The 16900-nt window shown below is 42.8% G+C and overlaps 1 protein-coding gene across 1 annotated transcript; it reads left to right on the top strand.

Moving 5' to 3' along the window:
• The first annotated feature begins 539 nt into the window (after positions 1-539).
• Positions 540-15208, top strand: SLC46A3 (solute carrier family 46 member 3). Its single transcript, XM_045567630.1, has 6 exons — positions 540-987; positions 1491-1703; positions 4926-5796; positions 7271-7354; positions 13450-13606; positions 15107-15208. The coding sequence occupies exons 2-6, from the start codon at positions 1515-1517 to the stop codon at positions 15189-15191; spliced, it is 1386 nt and encodes a 461-aa protein (XP_045423586.1). The 5' UTR covers positions 540-987; positions 1491-1514; the 3' UTR covers positions 15192-15208.
• The last annotated feature ends 1692 nt before the right edge of the window (positions 15209-16900 follow it).

Raw genomic sequence — 16900 nt, forward strand, 5'->3', positions numbered from 1 at the left:
ACCCCCGTGGGCTATGTCGTGCATACACGTGGAGAGTTTAATGACTACAACCCTGTTATTACCCCCACTTGGCAGATAAAGACATTAAGTCCACAGAGATTTAACGATTCGCCGCAGGTCACACCACTAGGAAAAGCCAACGACCACGTTCCAGTCCACCGCTAACTCTTTGCACTGAGCGCTCTCTTCTGCACCCCCGAGGGGCGCCCCAGATCCTGCCCCTCTTCTTCGGGGATTCTGCAGGCACTTGCCCTGCGGACCGGAATGCTGCAGGGAGCTGCAGCCCAAACATGTTCCTTTTGCGACAAATCTCCTGGGTGCTTCTGTGCAAAGCGACATTCGGACCCAGACATGCTTTGCAACTGCAGTCTGGGCACCCGGCCGCGGCGGCTCTGGGGCGCGGGATCCACTCCGGGTCGCCGGGGGCGGGCGCACGAGAGCGGCGTCGCGGCGGACCAATCGCAGAAGAGCCGAGAAGGACAGTGACAGTGGCCGACCCGCCTCCCGGGCGGGCGCGAAGCTCAGCGGGCGGCGGCTGAGTCACGGTCGAGGCTCGGGGACCGGCTGACCCCAGACGGCCCACCGCGCCGGAGGAGCAGCTGCCCCGCTCGCCAGCGCCTCCCGGAGCCGCCCGAGGCCGCGTCGCAGGGCCGCGGGGGACCGAGGGCTGCGTGGCGAACCTCGCAGGTGTCACTCGGGAGCGGAAGTGCGCTTGCCGGGGTTTGCTTTCAAATAGGGCTAGAGTTTCCCCGACTGGCGCATTTGGGGAAATTCATCGGGAAAGTCCCCTCCCCGCCCCAGCGCCGGCTGCGTAGCCGGCTGCGTAGCCTCGCCACCCCCGTCCCCATCCCCGCGGAGGCCGGAGTCCCCGGCGCGTCCCTGGCGCCCCCGCCCCGCAGGCGCCGCCCGAGCGCCGGGTACCCGGCACGCAGCCCGCGAAAGGGGTCGGACCTGCGCGCGGCCCGGCAGCAGGACTGTCATCGTGGGGTGAGTTGAAACAGGACAAAACAAGAAAAGCCCCTTCTGATTGGGAGCTGCTTTTTAAAAGGCCCCTCCCTGTCCGTCATTAACACGCAGCAAAATAACAATAACAGTTGTGTAACTGCCGCGTCCCAAGAGGAACCTCATTGTTTAACTTACGAAAACCGGCTGGCAATATACAATGTCGGGACTGTAGAGCGGATCATTAGGTAACCAAGCTGGGTGACAGCTTATTAAGATTATTTCAAAGAATCATCTTAGAGGCTGCTCGAGTCCTTAAAGGTCCCACTCTGAAAAGTGGAAACGATGACAGCCTCGGGTTGTTACTGAGTGCCCTACTCCAACGTCAAAGTTACTCTCCTAGGAAGTGCTTGCTTCTTTTCTCTTCTCTAGTTTGCTTGTTGTTTACTGCACAAAAGTTCTCTAACTTCCCCATCTTTGAAAATCTAGCCACTGGGATAAAAATGCACCTGATTACCTCTCTCCTTTTTTTCCCCCCTTTTTTGTAGAATTCAGCTATCTACGCAAGCAATATGAAGATTTTATTTGTAGAACCTGCCATTTTCCTTAATGCGTTTGCTCTAGCTTTGACCTCTCCACTGACAACACAGTATGTGTATAGGAGAATATGGGAAGAAACAAGCAACTACAGTTTTTCATTTGATAGCAATATTTCTGAGTGTGAAAAAAACAAAAGCAGCCCATTTTTTGCATTCCAGGAGGTAAGACATTAAAATATCCACAAAATGTAATAAATAGGGAATGTGTACCGGAGTTTTAAATAGAAGGGGACACTGCACTCAGTATACATCGGTCTCTCAAGGGCAACCATCAAAGTCCTAAATCCTAAACTGAATTGGTCTTTACTGAACTTCTCATCCAATTGGAAGTTTCTTGACACCTTTCATCTGCCTCTTCTTAAAACACTGTCTTCCTTCTGTGACACTATCTTTTCTCTTTCCTTTTTTAAAATTTTTAAAGTTTATTTTATTTTTCAGACAGAGTCTCGCTCTGTCTCCTGGGCTAGAGTGCAGTGGCATCATCATAGTTCACTGCAACCTCAAACTCCTGGGCTCAAGTGATCCTCCTGCCTCAGCCTCCGGAGTAGCTGGGACCACAGGCATGCGCCTCCATACCCAGCTAATTTTTCCATTTTCTGTAGAGACGGTGTCTCACTCTCGCTCAGGCTGGTCTCAAATTCTTGGCCTCTAGTGATCCTCCTGCCTCAGCCTCCTGAGTAGCTGGGTCTACAGGTGTGCACCACCACTCTGTCTTTCTTCTCCTTTTCCTCAGAAAATTTCAGCACGGTATCATCTCCTCTGAAAATTGGAGCAGGGCCGGCCAGGTGGGCTACTGGGTGGGCAGGGGTGGGTGAAACATGGTGTTTCTGCCTCTCCCCTGCTCTCTGCTTCCCAGCCCTTTCGACTGCATCTGCATGTCCCAGCTTGCAGGGGCCCTAGAAAGTGGCCCATCACTGAAGACTGTGGGCCAGTGTCTGTCACGGGCTGTGGCTGGGGAGCATTTGCATTTGGTGGTGGCATCACACCAGCCTTGGCGCCCACGTGTTGAGGAAGCAGCTGTGTGGACTCACTTTTGCTCTCAGGACACTGAAAATGTTTAGCCACATATTGTGGAGGTTTTTCTTCCTCCCTCTCCAGCTCCCTCTGCCAATATTTTTTGTTTAGAACAGGAGGTACTTCACCGTTCTCCTGGTCCCTGGGGCGGTTTTTGACAAAAGTCTACCATGTCTACCAAAGAGACAGCCTCCAGATTTGCAAATGTTTCTTCCTACAATGCCTCAAAAAAAACCACGCTTGTCAACTTTGAACTCTTCCCCTTGGGGATATTTTGTGTTGGCAAAAGAGCAGTGCAGCCTTCCCAGCCAAAGATGAAAAGCGTTTAAGGGAATTGAGTCACCTCCTGCTGAGGTGACTGGGAGAGGAGTCTGAGGAAATGGCCACGAGGGCCAAGCGGGGAGGCTCCAACACTTCCCGAGGTGACCCCCAGGTGTCAGGTGGAGCTGGCTGGGGTGAGGCCCAGCTGTTTGGCACATTCCCTGGCCTTGCTCATTTCCTCATTCCCATGGGAGAAGATTGCTTGGAACTGATTCTTTCTGGGCAGCCACGGAGTAAAGACATCAAGGTTCTGGCCTAGAAAAGGGTCATAAAAAGAGAGTGGCTGAGGCTCTCACCTAGTGGTTTTGTCTCCCTTCAAGAATGTCATTCCCTGGGGCGAGAAGGTTCACTAGATTGTGTGTCTGTGCTTTCCTTCACCGGGGCCTGGGAGTGGCTGACTTGTAGCAGTGGGAGGGGCCTGGGAGGAGAGACTGGGATGTCTAGGAAAGCCTGCTTGTGCCCTGGCAGAGCTGAGAGACAGGCCTTGGTCCCGACACCTTGGTGGCCTTTGCACCTGTGCAGGTGATGGGTGTTGGCCTCCCTCTGGCCTGGCCCCGCTGCTGAGACCAGAGCAGTGGTCTCATTTTGAAGATTTTTTTGTGAAATTTTCAAATAGATTGACTATTTTTTCATTTACTGTTTTTTAGTTGGATTAATATTCAAGAGAACATACTATTTTAGATCGCTTCCCTTAAATTTGGTGCCCTTAGACCTCTGGGAACTGGAAACCACTCCCAACCCCACCCGCCACCCACACTGGAGTGGCAGCCCACTCGCTATTGCTACTTAGGACAAAGGAACATGTTTGCTCCCAGCAGGCCCCTCCATCACCTTCAGTGATTCATTCAATGACTGAAAAAGATTTAAATCTTCTATTTTTGAATGAGCTTAGTATTTCCTATTATAAAATGGCACATACTCTTTATATTAAATTTGGAAAATAGAAGTGGCAAGCAGAAAATGCTTTTAAATCACCCAGAGTTCCTTCCAACAAATAACTAGTGTAACAATTGTCACATCTAATCTGTGTGCATGTAGTTGTCTGCCATCATTGTTTTGGTCCCCAGGAGTGGAGTTTATCTTACCCCTCAGTTCATGACACGGGCCTGTCTTTAGATAATGACAGGCTCCTCTTTGGATTTTATCTTATTTTCTATTTTATTTTATTTAGTAAATAAAGAAATAGGTTTCCCACTAATCTATTTGTGGAGACACAGGTAAAAAGGGCAACTGAGCTCTTCTTAAATAAAGGACTGTTAAGCATGGTGTTCGCATGTGCTATACTTTCCCCTCTAGAGCAGCTGGGAAGGCATCTCACAGAAAAGGGTATTGCTCTTGCTTTAGGACAGTGGTCATGAGCTCTCACTGCGAACTGCTTCTAGAAGAAAGAAAAGTCACAGTGTGGCCAGTATTAGAGGACTTGGGGTCTCCAGGCCCTCTGTATAAGACAGACACACACCAACACATATTTTTCTTTTTATGGGTTTAAGTCACCACTGTGGCACTTCAGTATCATGACTGAATGGGGATAATTATGTCACCTTTTGATACAGGTTGAGCATCGCTAATCCAAAATCCAAAATGCTCCAAGATCCAAAACTTTTTGAGCAGGAACATGATGCCTCAAGTGGAAAATTCCACACATAAGTACTTAATACAAACATTGTTTCATGCACAAAATTTTTAAAAATATTGTATAAAATTACCTCCAGGCTATGTGTACGAGGTATATGTGAAACATAAGTGAATTTTGGGTTTAGAGTTGGGTTCCATCCCCAAGATATCTCATTATATATATGTAAATGTTCGAAAATCTGAAAAAAATCATCCAAAACACTTCTGGTCCCAAGCATTTTGCATAAGGGATACTCCACCTGTACTTGCTTTGTGAGCTGCATGAAGATTTAAGCTATATCAGTCCTACCCATACACCAGAGACTCCCCACCCATGATCTACTGTTAATGTTAAGAAAAATATGCACCATGATATGTTGATGCACATTGTATAAACCTCTGTAAACATATTCTCTTCTTTCTATGTCTTTGCAGGAAGTTCAGAGAAAAGCATCTCTTTTTAGTCTGCAGATGGACCTCAGTGGGTTAATTCCTGGTCTAGTGTCTACATTCATACTGTTGTCTAATAGCGATCACTATGGACGAAAATTCCCCATGATTTTGTCTTCTGTTGGCGGTCTTGCAACCAGCATTTGGCTCTGTTTGCTTTGCTATTTTGCCTTTCCATTCCAGCTTTTGATTGCATCTACCTTCATTGGTGCATTTTGTGGCAATTTTACCACATTTTTTGGAGCATCCCTTGCCTATATAGTTGATCAGTGTAAAGAACACAAACAAAAAACAATTCGAATAGCTATAGTTGACTTTATACTTGGAGTTGTTACTGGACTAACAGGACTGTCATCTGGCTATTTTATTAGAGAACTAGGTTTTGTGTGGTCGTTTTTCATTATTGCTATGGCTGTTGCTGTTAACTTGATCTATATTTCATTTTTTCTTAGCGATCCAATGAAAGAGTCTTCATCTCAGAATGTTACTATGTCATGTGGTGAAAGTTTTAAAAACCTATTTTACCGAACTTACATGCTTTTTAAAAATGCTTCTGGCACGCGACGGTCTGTGCTCTGTTTGCTGCTTTTTACGGTGATCACTTATTATATCATGGTCATTGGCACTGCCCCGATTTTTATCCTTTATGAATTGAATTCACCGCTCTGCTGGAATGAAGTTTTTGTAGGTTATGGATCAGCTTTGGGTAGTGCCACGTTTTTGACTAGCTTCCTAGGAATATGGTTCTTTTCGTATTGTATGGAAGATATTCATATGGCCTTCATTGGGATTGTTACCACCATGGCAGGAATGACCATAACTGCTTTTGCCAGGACAACACTGATGATGTTTCTCGGTGAGTTACAACTGTAGCCTTAGAACTAACTGTGTGTGTGATGTTTATATGAAATGAAGTGTGTTTCTTGGGAGAAAAACTGAAATATAGAGCTCTCTATTTAGTCCATTCTAATTCAATTAAAAGTAAAAAGCTAGTTGCCCAGGAACCAATAAACTGAAAGCCAAATTTGCTTTAAAAATTTAATTCACTGATAACCACAATTTTCCGCATTTGCCCACTTGCCAAAAAATTGTTTTGAGGAGCATTCTTCTTATGAATCAGTTATTCAATATAGTTTTCGCCAATGAGAGCATTTTTTAAAATGCTACTAAGAAGGCTACTTTCCATAAAAATATTTAGGATAATTATATAAAGTATACTCAGAGGTTCATAAGAAAAATTCCTATTCATTGAATACAGTCAAGAAGCAAATTCTTTAAGACAGATTTTTGCGAATTGATCTTTGATCAAATCAGTCATTTCTGTGAATTGACTTTTGATGAGTTGCTGTTTGGCAAATCGGACTGCTTCCTTAACCCCCTAACTGTTTTTGCAGGGTTTGTGTGAGATATATACAGACTATAACGTGGGACCTTGGGAAAGGTCTGATTTAGTCTTTTCTGCAGTGGAGGTGTTAACCCCTTGCTACCTTGCAGGGAAGCAGTGTGACCAAACAGAATTGGGCTTCATTTCCATCTGTAGCAGTAGGTGATATTGGGCAAGTGGCTTATTTACTCTGAGCCCTCATTTTCTCATTTGTAAGATGGACACAGCAGTATCTAATTCAGAGCACTATAATGAATATTAGATAACTGTAACACACTTACTTAGCACGAGGCCTATTATTCAATAAATGCCAGTTTTTCTCCCTGTCTCCCTAAGAGTTGCCAAGGCCAAGTAAGTTAATAGATGTGAAAACACTTGGAAAACTTTAGTGTTCTGCGAATGTAATATATTACTGTTTTATGATATAACTGGAAACACTACTGACTACTAAGGGCCATAATTTAAGACCAGACGCAATGTGTGTTCATGAAGTTATTCAGCCACAAAGATGAACAAGCAAGATGATAACCAATTTACAAATAAATGAATCGTTATAATAAAGGAATGCTGTCACTGAAAATGCCAAGTCTGAAAAGCACAAAAACTAATCAGCAGCCACAATTTACTAAATAAGGGGTTACTATATAATCAGGAAAATAGGCAGATCAATCTCAATTGGCAGATTATAGAGTTCTGGACCTAGAATTTAAATGAACTCTTGTTGTACTGAACTAAGAATTCTAGAGTAAAGGTACCTTAAATTGGCTAGTCCATAGTTTATTTTAATTCATTAAACAGAATTCTATAATTGTTGCAATCTTTAGATGAAGTGAGTTAGGATGCTCATAGAAAAGGAAATATTTAGACAGAGAGAACTTGTTTCCCATTTTAACTTGACTGTTAGCTTTCAGACTTAGCCAGTGATTTCCAATCATTTCTCTCACAGCCAGGGTACCATTCCTTTTCGTTATTCTGCCGCTGTCTGTTCTACGCTCCATGTTGTCAAAAGTGGTTGGTTCTACTGAACAAGGTGAGTTTAAAGAGTATCATGAATGTACAGTTTGTACCAACTCAAATACATATGTGACCAATGTCTGAGGCTGCAAAATGTTCCACGGCCCTTTTTCTGCATGAGTCTCCTTTTGAATGAAGTGGTGAGTTCTGTTAGGAAGAGGCTCACACTCCCACTGTGCGCCCGCAGTGCCCCCTCCTCTTCTAGACTGAACCCTGTAATTCCCAGCCCGGACAGCTCTGGGCCCAGGTCCAGTGAGTGCCTGGATGATCCTCTTCCTCAGCCCCTTTCTTCTGAGGGTGGGCCATGCAGAGTGCTCACCGCTAGACCAAAGGGGGAGCCCAGGACAGGGGTCTGCACTCCTGTGGAAATGGCCCCTTCCGAGCAGGTGGAGCAAGGGGTAGAATGGATGGGGGTGGAGTGAAGGCTTGGGACAGAGGGCTGAGGGCCCCCCCTCCCAGTGCTGTCATGTTTCTATGTGGAACTCTGAGAAAGCCTGAGAATGCTAAGTTCCAATCCGGCCTTCCAACTCATTACAAAGGTATACTTTTCACAGTAGGGAGACAGAACATATTTTAGTTAACAGTTTGTTAGCCAGATTTATAACTTTTAAATACTGAGAATATAATATTATACATACACCTCTGATTATAACTTTACTCTGGGCCCCACAAATGTTACAGCTGAGCCTGAATCAGAGTCCTGGCAGGAAACAGGGTCCCACTTACCGAGTTCAACAAGAGACCCTCTTGAAGGGCATTATGGAGGAGTGGGTTGATTGTCCCCAGATTCTAAGACCAAAAAATAGAGAGACGGGATTGGGCAGGTGGAGACAGCCAGAGAGATGCCCCAAACAGGGAGGGAGCAGAGAAGAAACACAATAACCTTTTCTCCTCCATCCCTTTGACCAAGTGCAGCAGGAAGTCGGGCCAGCAGGGAAGTCCCGGTCACACAGTGTGTGGGGTCAGCCTCCCAGGTACAGAGCAGGGCACAGAGCTGAAGGGGTGGGCAGAGAAAACCAGCATGGAATGAAGACAAAGTCCTATTTCAAACCAGCTGCGAGTTAGATATTAGACATATGGGGCTGTCCTCCTTCCCTTTTGTATCATGAATGTTATTAGACTTTGGCACTTTCTTTAGTTTCATATCTTGGCCTGGTACAAATGCTCTTATTTGATTTTTGTGAATAATCCATAATTATGCTATTGTATTTATGCCAGTTTATTAGTCAACACTGGGGGAGACTACATAATTCAATAAATCACAAAATATTTCTTGACTCTTTTTCATTCATATGATGTAGCTGTATATTCACACAGCTGCTTCTAGATTATGTGATGACGATTACCTTGAAAACCACTTAGGAATATAAAAATTTATAATTAAACTATGTAAAATTCTACCTGCTTCCTTGGATTGTGCAATGATTTCCTAGATATGACACCAAAAGCACAACAAAAGAAAAAAATAGGTAAATTAGACTTCATCCGACAACTTCTTTCAAAGTTTGTCCTTTGAAAAACTTTTGTGCTTCAAAGGACACCATTGAGAAAGTGACAAGCCCACCAGCAGAATGGGAGGAAATATTTGCAAACCATGTGTCTGAGAGGGAATTTGTATCAGGCATGTATAAGAATTCTTAAAACTCAACAACGAAAAGACAAATTAAAAAATGAGCACAAGATTTGAATGGACATTTCTCCAAAGAAGATACACAAATAACAAATAAGCACATGAAAAAATGCTCAGTATCGTTAGCCATCAAAGACATGCAAATCAAAACCACAGTGAGAACCAACAGGATGGCCCAAGTAGGACAGACCATGCCAGCGCTGGGAGGACGTACAGAGATTAGAACCTGTGCACTGCAGGCGGGACGTGCAATGCTGCAGCCAGCATTGGGCAGTTCCTCCGAAAGTCAGAGTTTCTTTATGACTCAGCCACTCCGCCCCTACATGTATACCCAAGAGAAATGAAAACATATGTGCACACAAAATCTTGTACACAAATGTCCACAGCAGCATTATTTGCAATAAGCAAAAAGTGGAAACAATGCAAATGTCCATGAACTGACAAGTGGTTAAACAAAATGTGGTGCATCTGTCCAATGGACAGTCATTTCTTTTTATTGACAGCATTTTATTCACCAATGAAAAGAAATGACATTCCGATAAATGCTTGTAACATGGATGAATTGTGAAATCATTATGTTAAGTGAAAGATGTTAGTCACAAAAGCCACATGTTATCATATAACTACGATTCTGCTTATATGAAATGTCCAGAAGAGGCAAATCCATAGAGACAGAAATGAGATTAGGGTTCGCCTGGGCTGGCGAGGGGAGTGACTGCTAATGGCTATAGAGTTGCTTTCTGGGGTGATGAGAATGCTCTGCAGTTAGATTATGCTGATGCTTGCACAACTCTGTGAACGTACTAAGAACCACTGAATTGTACACTTTAAAAAGGTGAGTTTTATGGTGTGTGAATTATATCTCGATAAAGTTGTTACAGGGAAAAAAAATTACCTGGTTTTACGTAGAGCTAAAATAGAATTGTCAGGATGTATAGTTTATTTCTGTTTATATTTGGTTTAGTTTATAAAGTCTTTTAAAAGGTCATCTTACACTGTTAAATATAGTAACATTTAAAAATGTTAAGCTTCCATTTTGGCATTTCTTATTCTGTATTGCAGTAACTTTGTGACTTGTGACTCCATTTATTCTAGGATAGTTTAATTACTCTGTTCTTAAGTGTAAACTAAGAAATCCTTTGGATGGTGTCAAGATTTCTATAACTAAAATGTACTCCCACTGGGTGAAGTGGCTCACACCTGTAATCCCAGTGACTCAGTAGGCTGGGGCAGGAGGATCCCCTGAGGATAAGAGTTCGAAACCAGCCTGGGCAAAATAGTGAGACCCCATCTCTAAAAAAATTAATAAATAAATTAGCCAGGTGTGGTGGTGCACACCTGTAGTCCCAGCTACTCTGGAGGCTGAGGCAGGAGGATAGCTTGAGCCCTCTGCACTCCAGCCTGGGCAACAGTGTGATTAAAAAAAAAAAAAAAAAGTTAAAAAAAGAATGTATTCAAAAATGGCCATTTTTGTGAAAATATTATGCACTTTAAAATAATCAGAGGAGAGGAGAAATACTGCAGAGGTTTTCAGATGACTCTATATCTCTATTGTCTTAAATGAGAAAGATGAGAAAATGGAATTTTGGTAATGATTTTGAAATCTCTGTGCTCTACACAGCTGTGAAACTCATAGCTAAAGCCACCTCAGACTACCTATTTTACCTTGACGTCACCCGTGTACTCCTTGTGATCATAAATTGGAATATAATAAAACAGACTTGATTTTTGAGGTCTACTGATTTAAAAAACAAAGTTTAGAAAATAAACTCAATTGCACTTATTATTGAATTTATCTCTGGCAACTATTAAACAAGTTGAACTGCTCAGAGAACAAGCTAAAGCTGCTTCATAATGTATGGTTCTATCAGAACAGATGGTGCACCGTCAGACCCACTTCCATCAAGGATGCATTAAAGCCCTTGCAGAATAGAACCAGTGCTGTGCAGTCTGTTCCATATAGCACGATTTCTGGCTGTAGCAAAAGATCGGAAATATTAATAAAAGAAAATAATAATGTAGCTAAACAATTTGGAGAACTTCCTTCCAATTAAACTGACTTTATTATCATAAGTCATGGAGGCAGTAAATCCACATGCTACTTGATGGTTGATAAGTGGTCTCCTGAATTAAGCTTTTATTCATTCATTTGACAGATATTTATTAAATGTCTGCCATGCACCAGGACAGCTGGGCCCTGGGGACATAGCAGCGAGCAAGGCAGATGTGCACTTGGCAATGGTTGGCAGAGCTTTCGTTTTAGTCAAAAGAAGACACATAAATAACCACACATTATTCTATAGAGACAGATTTATGTTTTATGAATGTATGTCCTATCATTCAATGAAGAATTTGAACCAATGTGTGAGAATATGTAGAATAGAATGGAAAGGTTTAAATAAATAAAAATCGGGCACAGTGGCTCACACCTGTAATCCTAGCACTCTGGGAGGCCGAGGCAGGAGGATCACTTGAGCTCAGGAGTTCGAGACCAGCCTGAGCAAGAGCGAGACCCCATCTCTATAAAAAAATAAATATAAATATAAATAAATAGAAATTAATACACAGTCTAAAGGATCAAGACTGTGGAGAAAATTAGAATATAAACATGTGAACTACAACCTAATTATGAAAGGTAATCCTCTAGCTTGGCTTCCCTTTCTATCAGTCAAGCAAACACAATTATTGGCATGATTTGCACTGTCTACAGGAAAATGCATGCAGTTCTATCATGGAAAAGTCAATATGGCAAAGGAGGGAACAAGTGCGATGGCTTGATGATCAAGTCTGCAGCCAGCAGAAACTACATCCGCAGGAACTTAGACCAAGAGAGTCACGTCAGTCTGACTGAAAATGGTCACAAATCTTATATCTAGTGATGCAAAATTTGACAAAGAAGAATCAAAATGGCCAGCCTGTTTTCTGGAGGTTTAGCTCTTCAGTTGACGTGGTCTTGGATTGCAGACAAAGCTAAAAATGGGTAGACTAATGTCCATTTCCCTCTGACTGTGAACTTGACCTGACTACACAGTCATTTCGTGCTTCTCAAACAAAGCTGAGTGGCCTCCCCGTTACCACACAAGTGTGACCACAGCAGAATCCCTGCTCTTCTTAATCCTTTTTGAAATGTTTTTTATTGAGGTAAAAACATACATATATAATTTACCATCTTTACCATTTTTGAGTGCAATAATACATTTTTAACTGGTAATAAATTTATTTATATTCTTTTTTCTCCTCTTCCTCTCCCCCTTCCCCAGGTTCTGGTAACCACCAATCTAGCCTCTATATTCACGAGATCCACTTTTTTCAGATCCTGCATATGACCGAGGACACGCAACAGCTGTCTTTCTGTGCTCAGCCTATTTCACTTACTGTAATGACCTCTCTAGTTCCATCTGTGTTGCTGCAAGTGACAGGAGTCCTTCATTTTTATGGCTGAATAATGTTCCATTGTGTATATACCACATCTTCTTTATCCATTCATCCTTCGATGGGCACTTGGGTTAATTGCATATTTTGGCTATTGTGAATAGTTCTGCAGTAAACATGGGAGTGCGGATATCTCTTCAATGTATTAACCTCCTTTCATTTGGATATATACCCAGTAGTGGCTTTGCTGGATCATATGGAAGTTTTATTTTTAGTTTTTTGAAGAACCTCCATACTATTCTCCATATCCACTCTTAATCTTATAAGCACCTTAGTGCAGGGGCAGTTGCAACCAGATAAGAGAGAAAAATATCCTTTAAAGAATCACTTAGGGAAGGGGCAGAGAGGGCAAAGGAGAAAAAAAAAGAATCACTTAACATCAAACTGTGGCATAAACCTTCACTAGAGCACAGGGGAGTTAATTTAATGGGTCAAACTTGCAGGAAACTAGCTGGGGACTGGGCTTTTTGGTCACTTTGGTGAGAGGGATGAAATTCAAATTGCAGGATGTATGAGAATCTCATCTCTCTTTGCCTGCAGCTGGCACCCTTGCCAGGACTGAGAAGCAGATGAAAAGGATTTATGTACCCTTCGAAAGGCCATTGCAGGGAAGCTTTGCTTGTTAGGGGCCAGCCTGCCCATTCAGTGTGTCACAGATTAGCGAGGGGAGGGAGGGTGGGACACAGCAGCCTGAACTGCAGGGGTAGCGGTGGCTTCGCTGAGGCTGTGGCAGGGAGGACAGACTCTGCAGTGTGCAGATGAGTCAGCTGCTGCTGCCCAGTTAGCTTTGCCCTGCAGACATGAGAACTCAGCTGTTAGGAGTTTTCACCATCTCTCACATCAAGTCCAAGAACCCTTTGACTTAGTTTCTTCCTCTGCAAAATGGGTTACTGACTTCTCGGGGATTTTGAGAGTATAACTTTCATTCACCAAGCAGGGCTCCCATGTTTGCTGTTTTCAATGAGTAACAACTTTCTCCATTTGTTTTTGTTTGTTGTTTTGTAATTCAGACTTTTCTTTTTCCCTTTCCACACCCCTACCCCAAACAGGTACCCTGTTTGCTTGTATTGCTTTCTTGGAAACACTTGGTGGAGTCGCTGCAGTTTCTATTTTTAATGGAATTTATTCAGCCACTGTAGCTTGGTACCCTGGCTTCATTTTCCTGCTGTCTGCTGGTCTACTACTAATTCCCGCGATCAGTCTATGGTATGTAGCTACTTCCAATCATCTTATCAAGGGGCATCGGGATTAAGTGAATTTTCTAACCCCACCAATAAAATTACATAGATCTGTTGAAAGTTTGCCTCAGAATGTGCTTTTCTCAAGAACTTTTAGACATGAAGAAACCTGTAAATAATTTTGGAGACTTCGGAAGAGGCAGTGACAAGGCTGCCCAGAGCCAGGCGAAAGAAAGCTTGGGTTAGACTCTGAGCAGTTACCTGCCCCTCTTCAAATACAAACACTTCACTAAATTAGCATCTGAGATTAGAGATGTATATATTCAAACTATGATTTCCCAGGGGGTAACATTCCCTGGTGGTCAGAGATTGCTGTAACAAGATTGACTTTCCTGTGGATTCCTGGGTAAACGACCAAAGCAGATGGAATACACTGACCATGAAGAGTTCTCTTCCCAGAGAGTTGGCTTGTTTAATGACTCTCTTTTTAAGTGTAAATATTCAAATAAAACAAAGTACAAAATTGTATTTACGAGTAGTACATATAATAAAGAGATAGGTCAGAGGCATAAATATAAAAGAAATGTTTATTTCCTCCTTTGCCTTCCATTTCACAAAAAGTGTGAGCCAACCAAATGAGCGGAGGCTAAAACGTCCATCCTGTGGGGCCACAGCATCAAGCAAAAAGCTCATTAACCTCTCTCCACTGGCCTTTGTCCTTTTCACGTGGCTGACATGACGGCATAGCGTGGTGACGGGAATTGAGGCAAAGGAGGTGACAAGGAGCCAAGCCTTCTCTGTGTTCTCCTAAGCACTTTGGGGCGAGGCTCTGAGCAAGCGAGAAAAGAAGCTGCAAGCACAGGCCTTAAGCATTCTGCAGGGCGCCGAGCTCCTTAGGGCTGGCCCACGCCTCGTCCATAGGAGCTCAATGCATGTTGTCTCAATTGAATTCTGATTCCTACATCTGTGTCAGAGTACAGTAGTACCTGCAGTTCCTCTAATTTTGATGAAAAGTTATTTTTACTAGGTATCCTAAAAAGAGACTGTTACCTACTGAATTAGCAAAATTATGAATACATGCTGTGCTAGTGAGCACATATGTCGTTGGTAGCTGAGTTATTCAGCTCTATCACAAAGCAGTTCATGAACATAGATCCAAAGCTTTAAAAATAAGTTAATAGCCAGGTGCCATGGCTCATGCCTGTAATCCTAACACTTTGGGAGACTGAGGTGGGAGGATCGCTTGAGGCCAGGAGTTCAAGACCAGCCTGAGCAAGTGTGAGACCCTGTCTCAACAAAAAATAAATAGAAAAATTAGCAGGGCATATTGGTGCATGCCTATAGATTTTTTTACTATTTTCAGAGCACTATGCATAATGAGTGAGCTGGATTCAAGATGCCAGGATACTCCTATTCATAGTTTGTATAATTTATTAAAAGCTATGTAACCAGGGAAAAGATGGAACACAGATTACTCATTTGTGTATTGTCTTAATCTGAATTTTAAATGTCTTGTTTGCTTCTGTAGCGTTGTCAAGTGCACCAGCTGGAACGAGGGACGCTCTGGGCTTCTCATACAGGAGGAACCCAGGGAAGATGCTTCAGACGGATGATTGGGATCTTTCCCAATACACATATCACATACTGTGATTCTGAAGACTGTAAACTAGCTCCACAATCAGTGCTTCATCGATAATCAGTGTGACACACCCTTTCTTCTGAACTGCATGCCAGGGAAAGAGTCCTGGCTCTGGCTTCTTACGGTACCACGCACTCTGAGCACTTTGTTCGCATCACGCCATATATTTCCAATACACAAAACCACCAATCTCCCATACTGCCCACTTTGGGACTTAGAAAAGAAACTGAAACGCAAGGGTGTAAGAAGGGATTAAGAAACTTGATATGGTCAAAAGCAATAATCTCTCTGACATATTCTAGTCTCTCACACGGAACCAAGGAGAAGTCTTTACCTCAGTCTCTTCATCTGCAAAAGAGGTTTCTGGCCCCTCTCAGGGATTATGAAGGTATAATGAAAATTATGATGAGTCACTGATTGGAAAATAATTATATGTTTCAAATATTTATAATTTTACCTATACTTGAGTAATGCTTTGTTTTATAAAGCTCATTAAGTTGCTACTAATAGTCAAAGCTTTTAATAGATACAAAATCCTTAAAAGGGAGGCACTTTGAAGAATATGTATTTTTTGCTTTTCTGAATATGTTTCATCAGTGACAAGCATGATAGCATTTCTAAATGTAAAACAGGTAATTGGGAAAAATAAGATTATAAATAAAATTATTCTAAAGACATTTAAAAACTTAGTAAACAGCTAATCATGGTACCAAGTAACTAATGTTGCAGCACCAATATTTGTTCTTTGGGTCAGTAGTAGGATACCGGCATTCCACAAGCCCAGGCTGGGAATTCTGCCTCCCAGTCTTTCTTACCCAGCTCTTGTTCCCCCTCGCCACCGCGCTGAGAAGGGCATTCCTAAAACACAGGTCTTGTGTTGTTCAAGTCTGACTCTTTCAGCAGTTAATAGCCACAGGAAAACAATCAAATAAGCAAGCCAGACATGATTTGACCCCTTCCCATCTCATTTCTTACTGCCCTACGCTCATCCTGGGATCCACCCTGGTCCCTGAAAACACCACGTTGTCTCATGCCGCCGCGTCTTTTTACACACTGTTCATCTGCCCTTCCTCCCTCACTACATTCAAGTCTCAGCCAAACGTTGCTCCCCCTTCACAGCCAGCCTTCTGGACATACCCTCTGCCCCCGAGTCCTTGCAGGGCTTCCACAGCTCTCTGTGTGTACTTCGATCCTAGCATTTCCAGTGTCTTGTAATTATTAGATTGTGCTACTTGACAATCATTGCCTTGAGTACAGGGGCAATTTTTGATTACTTCTTATTTCCTCAATAAATGTTTTCTGAACTAAATGACTACATTTTTAACTTGTAAAAATCATTTAAAGTTATATATTTAATGCGTTATGAGAGTAACTACTGATATCATGCCATAGTCATTAAGCCAGCCCATATACTTTTTTTTTTTGAGACAGAGTCTGGCTCTGTGGCCCCCAGCTAGAGTGCAGTGGCATCAGCCTAGCTCACAGCAACCTCAAACTCCTGACCTCAGGCGATCCTCCCACCTCAGCCTCCCAGAGTGCCAGGATTATAGGCGTGAGCCACCACGCCGGCCACTCATATGCATTTATAGCATTTTCATAGGTCCTTCAATATGTTCCATTTTCTAAGTTACCATATGTTTTGAAGTGCAACTAGATGGTTAAGTTCATTGTAATCTCTTGAAA

The sequence above is a fragment of the Lemur catta genome, chromosome 13, assembly GCF_020740605.2.
Source record: "Lemur catta isolate mLemCat1 chromosome 13, mLemCat1.pri, whole genome shotgun sequence".
NCBI classification, from domain to species: domain Eukaryota; kingdom Metazoa; phylum Chordata; class Mammalia; order Primates; family Lemuridae; genus Lemur; species Lemur catta.